Source organism: Lactuca sativa, chromosome 4, assembly GCF_002870075.4.
Source record: "Lactuca sativa cultivar Salinas chromosome 4, Lsat_Salinas_v11, whole genome shotgun sequence".
Classification (NCBI taxonomy): domain Eukaryota; kingdom Viridiplantae; phylum Streptophyta; class Magnoliopsida; order Asterales; family Asteraceae; genus Lactuca; species Lactuca sativa.
This window is the reverse complement of record NC_056626.2, coordinates 80,581,076-80,598,262: the sequence shown is the minus strand read 5'-3', so window position 1 is coordinate 80,598,262 and position 17,187 is coordinate 80,581,076. Positions and strand designations below refer to the sequence as shown.

The 17,187-nt window shown below is 33.4% G+C and overlaps 1 protein-coding gene and 1 long non-coding RNA gene across 7 annotated transcripts; one reads left to right on the top strand and one right to left on the bottom strand.

Annotated features, from left to right (window-relative positions):
* Positions 1–1,516: 1,516 nt before the first annotated feature.
* Positions 1,517–5,837, top strand: LOC111884518 (apoptosis inhibitor 5-like protein API5). Of its 2 annotated transcripts, none has more exons than XM_023880832.2 (16): positions 1,517–1,741; positions 1,816–1,980; positions 2,475–2,574; positions 2,660–2,725; positions 2,897–2,991; positions 3,086–3,160; positions 3,265–3,414; positions 3,571–3,642; positions 3,728–3,793; positions 3,888–3,998; positions 4,068–4,157; positions 4,260–4,366; positions 4,588–4,702; positions 4,779–4,844; positions 4,954–5,054; positions 5,384–5,837. In XM_023880832.2, exons 1-16 carry the CDS (start codon positions 1,655–1,657, stop codon positions 5,607–5,609), a joined length of 1,692 nt encoding a protein of 563 aa, XP_023736600.1. In that variant the 5' UTR covers positions 1,517–1,654; the 3' UTR covers positions 5,610–5,837. The 2 variants fall into 2 exon arrangements, with proteins under 2 accessions (XP_023736600.1, XP_023736608.1); XM_023880840.2 differs by having other exon boundaries at positions 1,518–1,741; positions 3,577–3,642.
* A 6,195-nt stretch (positions 5,838–12,032) lies between these two features.
* Positions 12,033–13,980, bottom strand: LOC111884535 (uncharacterized). Of its 5 annotated transcripts, none has more exons than XR_006190464.2 (4): positions 13,864–13,980; positions 13,654–13,691; positions 13,140–13,518; positions 12,033–12,226 (listed from the first exon to the last, which is right to left on the bottom strand). It is a non-coding gene; the product is annotated as an uncharacterized LOC111884535 (long non-coding RNA). The 5 variants fall into 5 exon arrangements; XR_006190462.2 differs by having other exon boundaries at positions 13,140–13,473; XR_008231615.1 differs by having other exon boundaries at positions 13,140–13,473; positions 13,654–13,682; positions 13,864–13,939.
* Positions 13,981–17,187: the final 3,207 nt, after the last annotated feature.

Genomic DNA, 17,187 nt, shown 5'->3' with positions numbered 1-17,187 from the left:
GGAGAAAAGGCTTTTGCTGGGGCACCATTGTAAATCTACATTCCGACCTATCAAAACTCGGTATCGACCTTAAAAATCTGTTCTCGATCCAAAGTGAAGGCAGGTTCTGGAAGCTTGGGTCCTCAGGAATATACACAGTAGCCTCTCTGAGAATACATATCGATAACAATATCCTGCCAAAATCAAGCAACTGTTGGATCTGGAACCATCTAGTACCCCGGAAAGTAAACATTCTAGCTTGGAGAGTTAATCACGGTAGATTACCAACTAAAGAGAATTTGTTTAAATTAGGAATCGGGTCCAACCCTCTATGCACCCTATGTAATCAACATGCAGAATCCGAGAGTCATCTATTTACTACTTGCTCTGTTTCATTAAAAGTATGGAGTGGTGTTGCATCTTGGTGGCATCGGTTTCCACCAGGTTTCCAGTCGGTTAAAGATCTACTCCTTTGCAAAGTAAATTTTCAATCTAATGTTGATTTCGGTTTATTTCATGAAGCTGTGGCTTTGGTCTTTATCTGGGTTATTTGGAGCTTTAGAAACAAAATGGCTTATTCAGACAAGCGCATCTCTCCTTCTTGTCTCATAAATGATATTCAGACCTTATCGTATTTATGGATAAATGTTAGACATAAAACTAAGAAACTTAGATGGTTAGAATGGTGCTGTAACCCAATTCAAGAGGCTGGCCTGATTTAAAATTCAAATGGGGGGGGGGGGGGTGGGTGGGGATGGTTGGGCTCCTTTTCATTCCTTTGGTGTCTTGGTGTATGCCAGGGTGTAGTTTAAGTGTGTGTTTGGTGTGTGTTTCTTTTTCCTTTTCTCGGGTAGACATCTTATAGGCATAAAACTATACCTGGCATTTCTTTCGTGTATTCTTTCAAGTGTGGGTTGATTTAAAATGGGTTGAGGGGGTAAGTTTTTTTGGTGTGTGTTTTTCTCTATTCGTGTTTGATTCCTTCTGCAGGTTCCCTTCAAATTACATTTATGCTTTAGCAGTAGTCGCACTCCATCTTGCAGGTCACCTCAATTGCTCTCATTGGAGTTGGAGAAATCTCAGGTAGGAGTTGAGGTTATCATATTTGCACCTGGAAGATAGTCAATGAACAAATAGTCCAAAAGAACCTAGTCTCTTGGAGGGGTAGTTTTGCTTTGGAAAAATGTTGCCGATGTCTCAAGCATCCTAAGCGGAGATTCTGGGCGTATTCAAGTTTTGATTTCCAATGTAACTCGATAGTTTCAACTTTTAATTAGTATAGGTTATCTTATCCGCATCTTTGTTCTATTTTCTTATCATATTTGTACTGAATTGCCAGCGTCCTGCTGATTTTAATGAATATATTAACCTTGCCGTTCAAAAAAAAAAAAACTTTTTCTATAAGATAAAATAAAAAATCAGTTTAAAAGTAAATATAAACACCTGTATCTTTTCAAAATATCACGTACTCTTCTACAAATCTCTATTTACTCCTTCCATTTTCCATTTATGTTATATGTAACCCTTCTGTTTTCGACTTCGAGTCTCTTTTTTTTTAACATCAACAGAGGCGCTCTCCCAAAACCGTTCGTTTCCATCTCTTTTTTCCCACTCAGACCACACTCGAGATTCGCCCGCTCAGATCAGTACCGAGTACCGAGTACTATCATCAGCAATGGCTGAAGCTTCCGACGACACAAGAGACATCGAAAAGCTTTATGAATACGGTGAACGACTCAACGAAGCTAAAGACAAGTCTCAGGTTACCAATCATTTTTCTAGGGTTTACTTCGTTTATCGTCATTAAATCTGAAAATTAGGTTGTTTTTTCTACAGAACGTGGACGATTATAAGAATATTATCGCCTCAGCAACAAGTACAAGCCTGAAGGCGAGACAATTAGCTGCTCAGCTGATTCCCAGGTTCTTTAAGTTCTTTCCTGGTCTATCGGGGACGGCGGTTGATGCTCACCTTGATTTATGTGAAGCAGAAGAACTTGGGGTTAGTCTTCGAAATTTTGAGAATATATTAGTGTGTTTTATGGATTTATCTATATATAACTGGATGTAACATAGTCAAGTGAGCCATTGAGCCATTCTATTCAGCATTTAAAGTATGTACAATTTCAAATTTGCTGAAAGTGTACTCGTAAATTAAGCTATAAAACAGAAACTAATTGTCATAACTAGTAATGATAATGTATATCTAGAGATAATAGAAGTATATTATGTAAGTCTCATAGGTTTCTTTAATACATTATTTGAAAGGGGATGCTTCATTCTTATATATGAAACTGTGTCTTATATGTTAACCCTAAAGTTGAAATATCTGCTTTAATCATATTGTGAGGAAAACCGAAAATCACTATGATAGTGTTCTCTTTGTTTTGATGAAGCTATGTTATGTCCTTATGTTATATGTATATAGGAACTGCTGCCATATGAACTTATTTCTGTTTTAACTCTTGTTTATTTTTGGTTATTTGTGTTATAAAGATACGAGTGCAAGCAATTCGCGGACTTCCTCTTTTCTGTAAGGATACACCTGAACATATTTCCAAGATTGTTGACATTCTTGCTCAACTTCTTATAGCTGGTATATTCTTCTTCACTTTTTTCTTTTGTGGAGCTGTTGTATGATCATGTCATATATATAACTTGAAGAACTTTAATATTTTCAGAAGAAAATGTGGAACGTGATGCAGTCCATAAAGCTCTGTTGTCTTTATTGAGGCAGGATGTTAAAGGTAATTCAATGATAATGATATCATTAGATCATCATAGTTTGTTTGTTTTCTGCTATTTCAACCCTACCTTATATATTTAAGTCATATAAAAGATGAAACAAAAGTAATTTTTTTATCTTTGCATAGTTTTGCCTTACAACTGTAAATTAATGAGTTAAATTATGCATGCAGCATCCTTAACAGCTTTATTTAAGCACATTGAAAGTGTTGATGAACCAATCCCAGATGATAATCGTGAGAGGACCCTCATCTTTATCAGGGACAAGGTAGAAAACCAGCTTATCGGTTGTCACACATAACAACAATTTTGATTCTTTGTACAAATTTAAACTGTTTTTTTATATGTAAACAAAATTACAGGTGTTTCCTATAAAATCAGAGCTCTTAAAGCCTCAAGAACAGATGGAAAGGCATATAACTGATTTAATTAAAAAGGTATGTTCTTATTATCCTCATAGTTTTTGTATGCCCCTCTTCCCTTCTCTATGTATTTCATCAATTCCCAAATATAAAGTTATATGAATGCATTTTGACTGCAGAGCTTACAAGATGTTACTGGAGCAGAGTTCAAGATGTTTATGGATTTTTTAAAAAGTTTGAGCATATTTGGAGATAAAGCTCCCACTGAGAGAGTTCAAGAGCTTATTGAAATTATCGAAGGGCAAGCAGATCTAGATGCACAGTTTGATGTGAGTAAACAATATTTATTTTGTTCTCTTCTTTATGTACACACACACACACACACACACACACATATATATATATATATATATATATATATATATATATATATTTGTCTTGAAATCTTTTTTGTTATATTGTTTACTGAATACATGGTCTTTAAGGTGCAGGTTTCTGATGGAGACCATATTGATAGATTGATATCATGCCTCTACATGGCTCTTCCATTTTTCTTAGTATGTGTTTTTGTTACTCTAAAACACATATTTGATTTTTCTTGGCATTGTAGTGAAATATAACTTTCTTTTAAACTTTATGCAGAGGGGTGCTTCAAGTAGCAAGTTTCTCAACTATTTAAACAAGAACATTATTCCTGTTTTCGATAAGGTAATGATGATGTTACTTTTTCATTTTGTTATATCATGAAATGAATATAAATAGTAACTTGACTTGTGTTGTTATGTTTTTGAAAAATAAGCAGCTTCCTGAAGAACGGAAAGTGGATTTGCTTAAAAACCTTGCAGAGAGTTCTCCATACTCAACACCACAGGATTCAAGGCAGATTCTTCCTTCTGTTGTTCAGCTGTTGAAGGTATAAATCTTTCATCAAAGATTTGCATTGTGGTTTATTTATTTATTTTTATGTTTCTTGACATTTCAGAAATACATGCCTCTGAGGAAAACTGGGGAAGAGATGAATTTCACATATGTTGAATGCTTGTTGTACACATTTCACCATTTGGCTCACAAGGTGAGTAGATAGAGATTTATTGTATTGTATTTGAAGTTTTAGCATGTGTCATATGTTGTTTACTTATGTTTTTTTTGATTGAAAATGTTATGAATGAAATAGGCTCCAAATGCCACCAATAGTTTATGTGGTTATAAGATAGTGACTGGGCAACCATCAGATAGGCTTGGTGAGGATTTTTCAGAATTTTACAAAGATTTCACAGAAAGGTAATTCTGTTTTTCATATATTCTTATTTTTTCTGTTTTCATAGTTCCTATTTTATCTGTTAGTTGTTAATTGTTCTGTGTTCACTTTAAAATTAAATGCAACTGTTTTAATGAAGACATACCTCTTATGACATTAGTTGGGGTTTACTTTTATGAAGACAAATTAAAAAAAAAAACATGTAATGAATTTTGATGATAGGATGTTATAACTTGAGTTGCAGGTTAACCTGTGTTGAAGACCTAGCTAAAGTGACGATGAAAAAGCTAACTCAAGGAATGGCTCAGCAAAACAAGACAATGGCAACTGCCATATCTGATGAGGAAAAGGCTACTGTTGTGAGTTTATTTTATTTATTTTAAAAAAAAAATATTATTTTCTTGTCTGAATTTCAAGCCTTATTTTGATCTGCAGAAAACCCAAAAGCAGAATGCCACAACAGGTTTACGTACATGCAACAATATTTTGGCAATGACACAGGTAACTTGATAAAATTACCTGATTATAGCATTGTGCTTTTGTAATAATATATTATTATAAAGATATGTTGTGATAATTTAATAATGATATTTTGGTTTTGTAAATCCAGCCACTCCATGCAAAGTCACCATCCTTTATTGGAGATAAAAGAATTAATTTATCCTGGAAAGAAGCTGTCAAAACTGCAGCCCCATCAAATAATGCAACTGGGTATGTTTCTTAATAACTTTTCAATTTTGAAATCATTTTACCTATTTCTCCTTTCTTTGACAGAATTGGAATTTGAGATTCCGTTCCATTGTTTGTTTGATTGCCAAATCAATTCCCTTTGAATCTTCCAATCGCAATGGAAGATGGAAGGAATTCAATTTCACCCTCTATTTCTCTATTAAAAGACCAAATTACCCTCTCTCTCTCTCTCTCTCTCTCTATATATATATATATATATATATATATATATATATATATATATATATATATATATATATACACACACACACACACACACTAAAAGACTAAATTACCCTCGTTTTTATCAGAGTGAAACGCCCTGCTAATACAACAAACGGTTCCGGAAACTATACAAACAAACGGGGTCGTGGAGGTGGAGGCGGCGGCAACCAGCTAGTAAACAGGGCATTTGAAGGTATTTCATATGGCGGAAGAGGTGGAGGTGGTGGTGGTGGTGGTGGTAGGGGCGGCCATGGGCGGGGATGGGGCAGACGTGGTGGTGGTGGTAGGGGAAGAGGAAGGGGGTATTATTAGCTTTTTTTACTGGAATTCGACTGCTAACTCCAGGAGGGAAACAGATGAAAAAAAAAAACAAAAGGTGCTTCAGAATATTTGTGTTCTATGTTTTGCTATGATTTTTTTTTTTTTTTTTTAATAACTTTTGGATTTTGTAAGTGCATTGCTATGTTTTTTAGGTGATTTTAATCTGCGACATGTTAATTGAAGGAACAGCTAGTAATACAGACTTTTTTTTTGAGCAAATTGTTTTACTTTTCACCATCCTGCAAATCTTTAGATAAATCCAACAGAACAGTAAAGATTATAATTCTGTAGATCAAACATTCTTTGATCATCAAGTCAAATGAAACTTGAATTTTGATTTGATAAAAGGGAATTCAAGTATAATTAATTACGAGGAAGTTACAATTCATTTCGGTTTTATGGGATTTACTTTCAATAAACACATTTAAGGAAAACTTCAATCACTTCTAGAATATAATTTAATACATCTATGCTTTAAGAAATAAATTCCGATAGAGATATTCAAGTTCCATGAATCAACACTCAAAAACTATCTACTCAAAACATAGACAAAATCTGCATATACAAAATTTTGCATCCATCCAAAAGCTTCATACTACTAACAAATATGGGGAAAGTATCAATGAGTATCGTCTTATTGATCATGCTATTGAGTATGGCTTCACGTCCTCCCTCTCTCTCTCTCTCTCTCTCACACACACACACACACAATGTGCACAATTTGCTATGGGGTGGTATGGTTATTGAGTTTTATCGAATTTCCAATCCAATGTGGATTGAATTTCTAAGCTCTTATGAGAATCACCTGGCAGACTAAGGCTCCGTTTGATAGTTGCTAACTGAGAAAGTGCTGACTGAGAAATGTCTGTCTGAGTAAGAATTTCTGACTGAATAAGAAATCATGCTGTTTGATTGTTCATCTGATTAAACGTACTGACTGATGCAAAATGACTATTTTACCCAGATAATAATAATAATAATAATAATAATTAAAGAAATCAACAATCTTTCCCCTAAAAGAATTATCTTTATAGCAGAGAAGTGGTCAAAATCATCAAAAATAATAATAAAAAACCAATTGACCATAATACCCTTGAATTCTGAGGGATTCACCACAGCAACCAAACGGAAATTGAAGATTGAGAAAGGGAAAGAAGGAGGACGATGGAATTACAATCATCTGTAGTTTATAGCTAATCTTGTTATTAGTTCCCGCGATTTTTGAAGCTATACATAGTTGTCATACAGGTACTAAAAGCAAATAGAGTATTTATATTGGATCATCATGACTCATTGATGCCATATGTAAGGCGATTAAATGAAACTTCCATCAAGATTTATGCCACTAGAACTTTGCTCTTATTACAAAAGAATGGAACTCTAAAACCAACAGCTATTGACTGTTGAGTTTAGTTTGCCTCATCAGATGGTGATCATCTTGGTGCCATTAGCAAAGAATGGAACATGTAAAATTGTAAAGACTGAAAACTTACACTTTATTGCCCTAAATTATCAATTATCATAGTGGAATGTAAGATTGAGCATGTAAATGTAGTCAATTTTAAGGATTCTTTAACCTGTTGCTCAATTGCTTTCTTCGATCAGATCAAAACCACGAAGGAGACGCTTCTACAAATCTGGAACGATCATCTTTTGATTTGGAACAATCACCTTCTGATTTGGAATGATCACTTAACAAGCGATGAATTAAATAATTAACAAATACAAAACATAAATTACTCGATGATTATCCGATTGCAGCAAAGAATTGGCAGAAGTCACAAAAAAAGGAAGATGCAGGGTTAAGATATCAATCGTGGTTCCAAATCACACGTAGGTAATGGATCACTGTGAGAGAAGAAACGATTCATTGAAAGATGAGAAAGAAAGGGAGGCGTTGTGGACGTGTCTTGATATCTCTCTCGTCGGAGATCAAACGGAGGGATGGTCTTTCTGTCCCGTGGCTGCGATGGAGATGCAATGGAGAGCTGTCGATGGAGGCGGCCTCGTTGCTGGTATCGCTTTGGGAAGAAAGAAAAGAGAGGGTACAAGCGGAATTTTTTCAGTCAGCTGTATTTCAAAGTCTGACTGAGAAGGAGATACGGGCCAGACGATCTGGTTGAGAAAGCTTCTATCAAACACATTTTGTCTGGCCGAGTCAGCCCAAATCGCTGACTCGTTCCCAGTCAGATGATAACAAACAGGGCCTAATATGTACTTAATTTACATCTAACAAATTGTTGGAAAAATAATGCAAAAGTTATATAGATGATGGCTGATGCCCATGCTTATTTTCTGTATTTTTACTAGAGTTAACACCGTTGAATCACAGGTTTTGTAGACTCACAAGCCTCGGGGAACGATTATGGTGATCTTAATGCTCCACCATGTAAAACAGATGTAGATTGCAAGGGGTATTGTTCATATTACTACTACTGCAACCATGCCGTGAATAGATGTTCTTGTCTCACTAGCGACATCCCATATATTAATGGTGCGCAAAGCTAAATGTTCTTGAAGTCGACCATTATATAAAAATAAAAAAAAGAATGTCTATTAGCCATATGTCCTCTGACTGGTTCTAGTGGCTTCATTATCTTAATTCACGACACTTCTCCTCGTGTATGTTTCCATGGCACAGCAATCAGCATTGTTTGTGCTATTGCATTTGATCCAAACCCGGCTGAAAAATCTATATTCTTCAAACTTATATCTATTTTTGTTCTTAACTTCGTGATCGTTAAATATGTCCCGAAAAATAATAATGTCATTGTCATTAACTATGATAATGGTAATTTTTATATAAACTATTGTAATTATTTAAAATAATATGTTATCTTATCATAACCATGCCATCTTAATGGTATCCATCCGTGTGATGGAAAAATACCCTAACTTGATGGAAAAAACCGAACCCAAAACCTGTGAGCTAGGTAGATGGTTATGGGGTCGGATATGAGATATTTTCAAAAAAATTTACGGATTTAGGATGGTTATGGTATCAGGGTTATACATTTTTTTGATATTGTTTGACAAAATTGCAAAAATGGTCGTTGTGGTATGCATTTTTTTGGAGTTTTAGTCCAAACTTTGATTTTTTTTTGGATTGATGGTCCTTTTGAGCTAGTTTACATGCAGTTTGGTCCCTGTTAAACTAAAAAGACTATTATACCCTTAATGAATTTAGTTTTTATTTTTCTTTCATTTTTTAAAAATATTATTATTATTATTAAATATAAAATCGGGCCTCTCTCTCTCTCTCTCTCTCTCTCTCTCTCTCTCTCTCTCTCTCTCTCTCTCTCTCTCTCTCTCTCTCTCTCTCTCTCTCTCTCTCTCTCTCTCTCTCTCTCTCTCTCTCTCTCTCTCTCTTTACAATGGAGGTATCCTAAAAAAAAAGCTACAACAATGGACTGTAACAGCACCAAATCTCACTCATTCTAATCCCCCAAATCCCCCGAATCTCTCCATAGATCTTCCATCTATGGTTCTTAATGAAATCTCCAATTCACAGCATTTGGGTCTCAACTTTTTTTGTTCATCGTATTCCCCATACACACCTACAAATAAAGATAACCCAAAATCGAAAACTCTAGATTTGCTCATCGTGTTCTTGAGTAGAATCTATATATCCTAAATAGCTGTTTCAATCCCAAATAGTTGTTTCTGGAACAGTTTTTGGGTGTATGTCCTCGAAAGGAATTTCAATGAATGAGTTGGTATAGAAAGAATCAAAGGGATGAAGTTGCAGTGGAACGTTTCCTTTGTTCTTCAAGAAGGGATGAAGTTGCAGTGGAACGTTTCCTTTGTTCTTCAAGAAGGGATGAAGTTGCAGTGGAACGTTTCCTTTGTTCTTCAAGAAGGGATGAAGTTGCAGTGGAGGTTGATAATGGCGGCACCTGCTGGTAATTTTTGTGATGACCCATGTTCATCATCGTTTTTCACCCTGTCGTTTCACCCCATCGTTTTTCCATTTACCTTAGCAAAAAGGAGAAGCACCTGCTGGTATTTTTTTTGATGACACTTGTTCATCATCTATGTTATTCGGGGATTTTTTTCATCCAGATTCAACAATGGGAAAACCCCCTGGAGACTGAGAATGAAGATGAGTGAAATGGGTGATTAAGATACATAGCAGAAGGAATGAAGGCTAGTGTGTGTTTATGTGTGTTTGTTTGTCGAGAGAGAGAGAGAGAGAGAGAGAGGGAGAGGGAGAGGGAGAGGGAGAGAGAGGTGGGTCCCATAATTTTTATTAATAAAACTTTATATTAAATAGAAAAAAACATAGAAAATGTATCAGAAGGATATTTTTGTCTTTTTAATTTGACGAGGGACCAAAACAACAAACAAAGTAGTTCAAAAGGACCGTCAATCTAAAAAGTCGGGGTTTGGACCAAAACCAAAAAAAAAATGAATACCACAAGGACATTTTTGCAATTTTGTCTTGTTTTTAATATATACATGTGTTATGATGTTGAGTATATCATAAAATTTGGATATTATAAATCTTTTATGACGATAGTTGTATTTATGTAACTTTTGTTAGAGATTAAACATGTTAATGTTGTTAGAAATTGGAATTATTAAAAAATTAAAGCTATTGATGTGATTTTGAGAGTTTTCTAATTGAAAATTTCAATAGATAGATTTTAAGCTCTTAAGATTATATACGGGATATCCAGTATTAAGTTTATAAATGGGATAAGCTAATACCTGTGTGTGTAGAAGTGGGCAACAAAACCAGTTCACGGACCGAACCGAAAACCGGTTCACCACTGAACCGGTCCAGCCTTGAACCGAACCGGCAGATCATACCAATTCGAGTTTTTGATTGTTGGGACCGGTTTGGAACCGGTTCCGTCTGAACTGGTCTGATAAACCGGTCTGATGAACCGGTTTTTCGAGCGTTTTTTTTTTTTTTTTTTTCCTACCGGCTATATAACCGTTTGAGGGTGTGTAAGGCTGGACTCTTATTTGTCCATATTAAGTATTAACCATTCCTTATAGTATATATATATATATATATATATATATATATATATATATGTATTAGATGTTTAGCTCTCAAGTTTAGCTTAACCAAACCTCAAAAAACCTCTCTTAGGGATGAGAGAATCATTCTCTCCCAACCTACTGAACTCACTGTCACATCACTTTTTCTCCTTTATTTTTCTTCATTTTTCCCAACCCACAACACACAGAAACCCTATCTTTTTGAACCAATTCAACCCATTTAATTAAAAAAAATACAAAACAACTAAGATACAAGATTTAAAAAACACATGGTACAAGAGAAAATGAGAGAGCGAAAGTAGAGAGAAATGATGAAGTGGGTTAGTGAATCCAATTAAACAACCCGTATTGCTAATTAAGATTTTACTTTGATTGTTTTGTATTTTTTTTTAATTAAATGAGTTGAGTGAGTTCAAAAAGATAAAGTTTTTGTGTGTTGTGGGTTGAGAAAAATGAAGAAAAATAAAAAAGATAAAGTGATGTGACAGTGGGTTGGGAGGGAATGACTCCCTCCTCCCTTAGATCAAAAAACACTCTCAAGTTAAGCAACGGATTCGGCTTCCGTTGGTGTTGGAGATTCATCAAACAATGTTACCGTTGTTAGCATCAAAAAAACAAGTAGAAATCACGCTATTTGGGGCAATTTTGATTTGTGTGTAACGTCGAGCGGTCAAAGAAAAGCGTGATGCAAGAAATGTTGTTCTTTTTTCAATGAAGATGAGAATTCGACATTGAAAACTCATATGACAACGAGATGCCCTGTGGTGAAATTTGGCCCGGGGCATAATCAAACAACAATAGCGAAAGATACTACATTGTGGAATTAGGAAGCGGCTAAAGTTCGAGATAGGATGGCGAAGTTCGTGATTCAAGAATGATTGCCTTTTGACCCGACAATAAACAATTGACTTCACTCATCCAAGATACTCTCCAACCGCGATATTACCATGTGAGTCGTACTTCCCTTCGACACGATTGTATTGAAATGTGGAAACTTGCAAAAAATGAAATGATTTGAGGATTTGAAGCTTTATAAATCGGTGTAAATTTAATTTGTGATATTTGGACGGCACCTTACAGTTCACCGGATTCGTTCCTTTGTGTTACCGTTCATTGGATAAATCTAAATAATTGATTCATGATGAAGTGTACGATCGAATTTGAATTGTTTGAGATGCCGCAAACTGATAGAAATTTATTTAAAACTAGGAGGTGATCCTGTGGTTCACCACGGGACAACGTATTTATTGAAAAAAAATTATTTGTGTTTAATAGTCATTTATGGGTTCTCAAACACGCTAGGTTTTAATGGGAATATGATGAAGCTTTTTTTGTTTTTAGGTAAGTGTTGATATATTCGGAAATCAAAAAATTTTGTGACAATAATAAAAGGATTAAATAAAATCAAATAATGCATAGATAAAGTAATTTTAGTGTGAGCTAGAAGTCACACATCCCTATTATTGTTACTCTGTTAGGTCCATCTTTTTTTGCTTCCTTGTCCATTTATGAAATCGCAACCGTGATTCATAACTTCATTCATTCCAAACAATCCGGTTTGACCAGCAGGAGACCACATGTGCATGAATGTGTTGTACCTGAAAGAATAGTGATTGAGGGCATAATTTAGCTAATAACCTTGAATCCATAACATGTATGAGTAGAAAGAAACGACATCATTACTTCAATGTTGTATGTAATGCAAAAGCAAATAAAGGACGTAAATGTAAATTAACTTAGGAGCAGTTCGAAGTTTTAAGTTTAAGATAAGGTTTTTCAAAATACCCCATTTGTAGGAGCTCTTCTTCCTTCTCCTTTCCTCAATCGCAAATTAGTGGCATCAAAATCTCTACTCCATGGTATTTATGGTTAGGCTTGCATAATTGGACACTAATGAGCTTCCTTTTCACTTAATAGAGTTAATGGGTAAAGCACTTAATCTACACAACTATATGAGGCTGTTTTTGATAAGTCTTGGTCTTCGGATGCTCACAATAGTGTCTTTAGATGATCCTATTCCTACAGTTGTCCAAAAAAAAACAAAAAGATAAGCGTACACATAGAAGTGACCCCCTTTTAAAATCAATTCTCCAATCTTCTACAAGATTAACAGGAAAATATCAAATTTTCGTTTAGATGATGCACTACTTCTCAAAGACAAAGATTAGCAGTGAAAATTACTCGAATGTTAGGTCAGTCTTTGGAACAAAGAAGAAATGTCAGTTCAATCTTTAGAAAAAAGAAGAAATGAGGAACCATTGATGATAAATTGGTCTGTTGAGCAGCCTTCCCTCCATTGATAGGGAGTAAACTTCCAACGCTGCTAAACACATCAGACCAATAAGGAAGTCCATGATTCCCCAAATTCTTGATCTTCTGAGAAATTGAATAATATAAAACCAAAACAAAAAGCCCTAATTTCATCTTACGTCAATTGCACAATTATGTTGTTGAATGAAACAAAAGAGGAAATATAATGGAGCTATTTCAGAAAATACATATTGAATCGACCTTACGCAAAGCGTGGCGACGCTCTTTTTCTTCTTAGACTTGACGATCGAAATCTTCTCAGGGCATTTACATCTTTAAATGGAAACTGCCGACCTCCAACAAAATTCGTCACCGATTGCTCAAAATCGTTGCCCAAATTGATAGAGCCCTATAATACAGGAGCAACAGATGGACCAATCCTCTTGCATCAATCGGAAGACGGTTGTGTGGAAGCCACCATCGCCACCGGTGCCGCTTTCACTACAATTGCAAGAATGAGATATTATCGTTTCCACTGGAGGGGGCGGGGAGGTGTGATAATTGCAAAAGAGGGTCTTCGCTTGGAGAATAAACACTACAGAGTAAATTGTTAGAGGAGAAGACGGCGGGGATGCCAATTCTAGAGATTCAGAATGAAATCAGAAATCAGAAAATGTACACATTAAGAAATTTTTTTTGTCGATAAGTTGAACAAATTCAGAAACATTGGGGAAAATCGATGATCAGAAGATGAAAGAGACTGAAATTGATATACCTTATCAATCGGAAGAGTTGGAGTCAAAACTGTTAATTCTTGGAGGAGAAGACAGCAGAAACATCAATTGCAGAGAGTCGGAAACGAAATCAGAAATCAGAAAATTTTGCATATCAAGAAACAGTTTTGTCAAAATTGAGAATAAATTGAGTAAGAGTGGGAGAAGTCGATGATGAAACATGAAAGAGAAAGAGATTGCAGTCGAAATACCTTATGAATCGGAGGAGTTGGATTCGAGAATGTAAGTTCTTAGATGAAAAGACTGCGAGAAATGTATGAAACCATCTACGTCGGGTATATTCGTTTGTGCAAGAAGGACAGTTGCAAATGTAGAAGGGCGAAAAGAGTCGTTTTGTGCATAATACTGTGGTTAAAATATGAAAGCGGAAAAGTTTACTGTTGATAAGCATGTTGGTTTTTAATATATGTATATAATTGGGCATGGACTGAGATCACCGATACCATCTCATCTCGTTCCATAGTCATCTTTAGTTGCATGTAAATAAATCAAATATAATTTTCGAGTTAATGTTGTTTTAATTATTATAATACTTAATTACTTCAAATATCAATCATTGTTTCTAAAACAAAATAATATAGTTTTTGATTTCATTTTATTTAAATATTATTATTGTTAATTTTTGGGTAAATGACACAAAAAACACTCTTTTTAAACAGAAATTCGATTTTGACACTGTGTTTTTTTTGTGTCAATTTTGACACTGTGTTTTCCAATTTGTTACAATTCTGACCACTTGACCGGTTAACCAGGTTGCATGCTGGCGTGGCATGATGACGTGTCAGTTTTGATGACGTGGCATGCTGACATGGTATGCTGATGTGTCAAAATTGAATTTTTTTTCTCACAAAAAACACTAAGTTTTCAATTTTTTCGATTTTGACACAAAGTTTAATTTTTTTCTTCAACTTTGACACTATATTTTTTTGTTCAAAACCGAACATTATTTTTTCCAATTTTGTTTAATGTTGACAATTTTCTATTTGAAACCGTATAAATATTTTTTTAATACATTTAAACCGTATAAATATGTTTTTTTTCATTTAAAAACCATAGTTTTGTATAAATACATTTTTTTACACTCAAACCATATTTTTATGTATAAATTTGTATTAGTTATATAAAAATTGTATTTTATATTAAATATGCAACTTTAAAATGTGTTTGGAGGTTTAGAGGCGTGTAGTCGATCAAAACTCGGATATCAAATTTGCAACCCATCAAATTTTTACATCTTATTAGAAGCTTATGGTTAGTTTGATTCTCATGATATAACTAATGCTTTGAATGTAAGAAAAAAAACACCTTGTATTTAAATAAAAATGTGGTTTTTAAATGAAAAAAATATGTTTATACGGTGTAAAATGTAATAAAAAAATATATTTATACGGTTTTAAATGGAAAATAGACAAAATTGAACAAAATTTGATAAATGATGTTCGATTGGAACAAAAAAAACATAGTGTCAAAATCGAAAAAAAGTAAAAACTTAGTGTTTTTTGTGGAAAAAAAATCAATTTTGACACGTCAGCATATCATGTCAGCATGCCACGTCATCAAAACTAACACGTCATCATGCCACGTCAGCATGTAACATGCTTAACCGGTCAAGTGGTCAGAATTGTAAAAAATTGGAAAATACAGTGTTAAAATTGACACAAAAAAAACATGGTGTCAAAATCGAATTTTTGTATAGAAAAAGTGTTTTTTGTGTCATTTACCCTTAATTTTTTTAAATAAATACTTTTGTAGAAAAATTTTAATTATTAAAAAAAAACAACTTTTAGATATTTTTAGTTAATTTGACATTTTGATTTATGTTTTACACTTATATCCTATTAAAATTTTTAAATATTATAAAATTTAGTCTTCAAAGTTATTTAATATTTTAATTTAGACTTTTATTTAACATCATATTTAAATTAACAAATTAAATATATTCAATTGAATTAAAAAATTATATTAGTAAATATTTTTATTAGTTTAGTCTTATTAAACGGATATTACTTTTTAACCACAAAACGTAACCATTACATACTCTAGATCTATGAATGTTGTATTCAAAAGAATTGATTTTACCATACAAAAATGCTTAACGGCGCAAATTGTTGTCAAACTTCACTCGTTGTATTGTGATATCTAAGAGAATATATATAAAAATTTATCGTTTATCGAAAAAAATATCTTCTAATGGTCAACAAAAGTCAACACCAATTTTTTTTACAACTAATGGCATACATAACAACATAGTTACGTATTTGAAATCCTTACACAAACTTTAACACTTGTCTAAGCTTAACCTCGGCATGCATTAACTTATGTTCTAAATTGACTTCAAATATTTTGTCAAATTGATGATACACTTGTGGTTTATACTTTATAGTTTATACTTCTTTTTCATTGGTTTCTCGCTCACATACAGAGAGACACACACAATAAGGGAGGGGCGGTACCTACCACTAATACATAAAAGAAACACTACAAAATTTTTTGTTTAAAAAATATTATCTAATTCGCCCAATTAAGTTGAAACTAAATCAACAATCGAAACACTTTGAAATTGTGCCTTGGTAGCTTAAAGAGAAATGGTGCTCACTTATATTTATAAAACCTGGAAATAGCCTTCCTTTGTTACACTACCAATCGAGATACTTAAAAATCTACAAAAATAAAAAATAAACAAGATTTCATTTCCATTTTATAAAAAAAGTCAATCTCCAAGCCTCTTTTTTTGAACAACTTTTGTAAAACAAACTAGCAAGTTGTAAAATAAAATAAAACTGCAAGTCATAAAATCAAAGTTGGTTCCTTAACTAAACCACTCCAATGTATTTTTTTTTTTTCAATTATGATATCTACTATAAAACCAAAAATAAGATTGAGAGATTTCTTTTTATCAGATAATATTTGCCAGTTCTAGGCTTGGTTGTAGCAAACAAAATAACATTCCAAACATACCCATAAACCATTTAAATCACCATAAACATCTTCTATACGTAGACGTTTTATGTTCACCATGATTTGCAATTTTGCATTAACACTTTATGGAGTTATTAATAAGTAATCAAAGCTCCAGGAAAAGACATGGCAAAGAAAAACTGAACTTATTTATCATCTTCTACTTTTTCAGCTACACGTAACAAAGATATGTGTCAACTATTTACCTTTTCAGCCGTTCTAAAAAAGAAAGAAAAAAATATTTACCTTTTCTTAACTATGATGGATGCTTATATATATATATATATATATATATATATATATATATATATATATATATATATATATATATATATATATATATATATATATATATATATATATGATTTACTAAAAAAAATGTTCATATTAAAACATATATAAACTAAATTAAATATATATTTTTAATAAACATAACCCCTTTACAATCATTGCTAAACACACACCAGAAAGATGCCTTCATACAACCCACCAACCAAAAACATTATTAATTCTCTCTAGTCCCTTCCTAATTTTCTCCCAATTAGTCCCGATTTTTC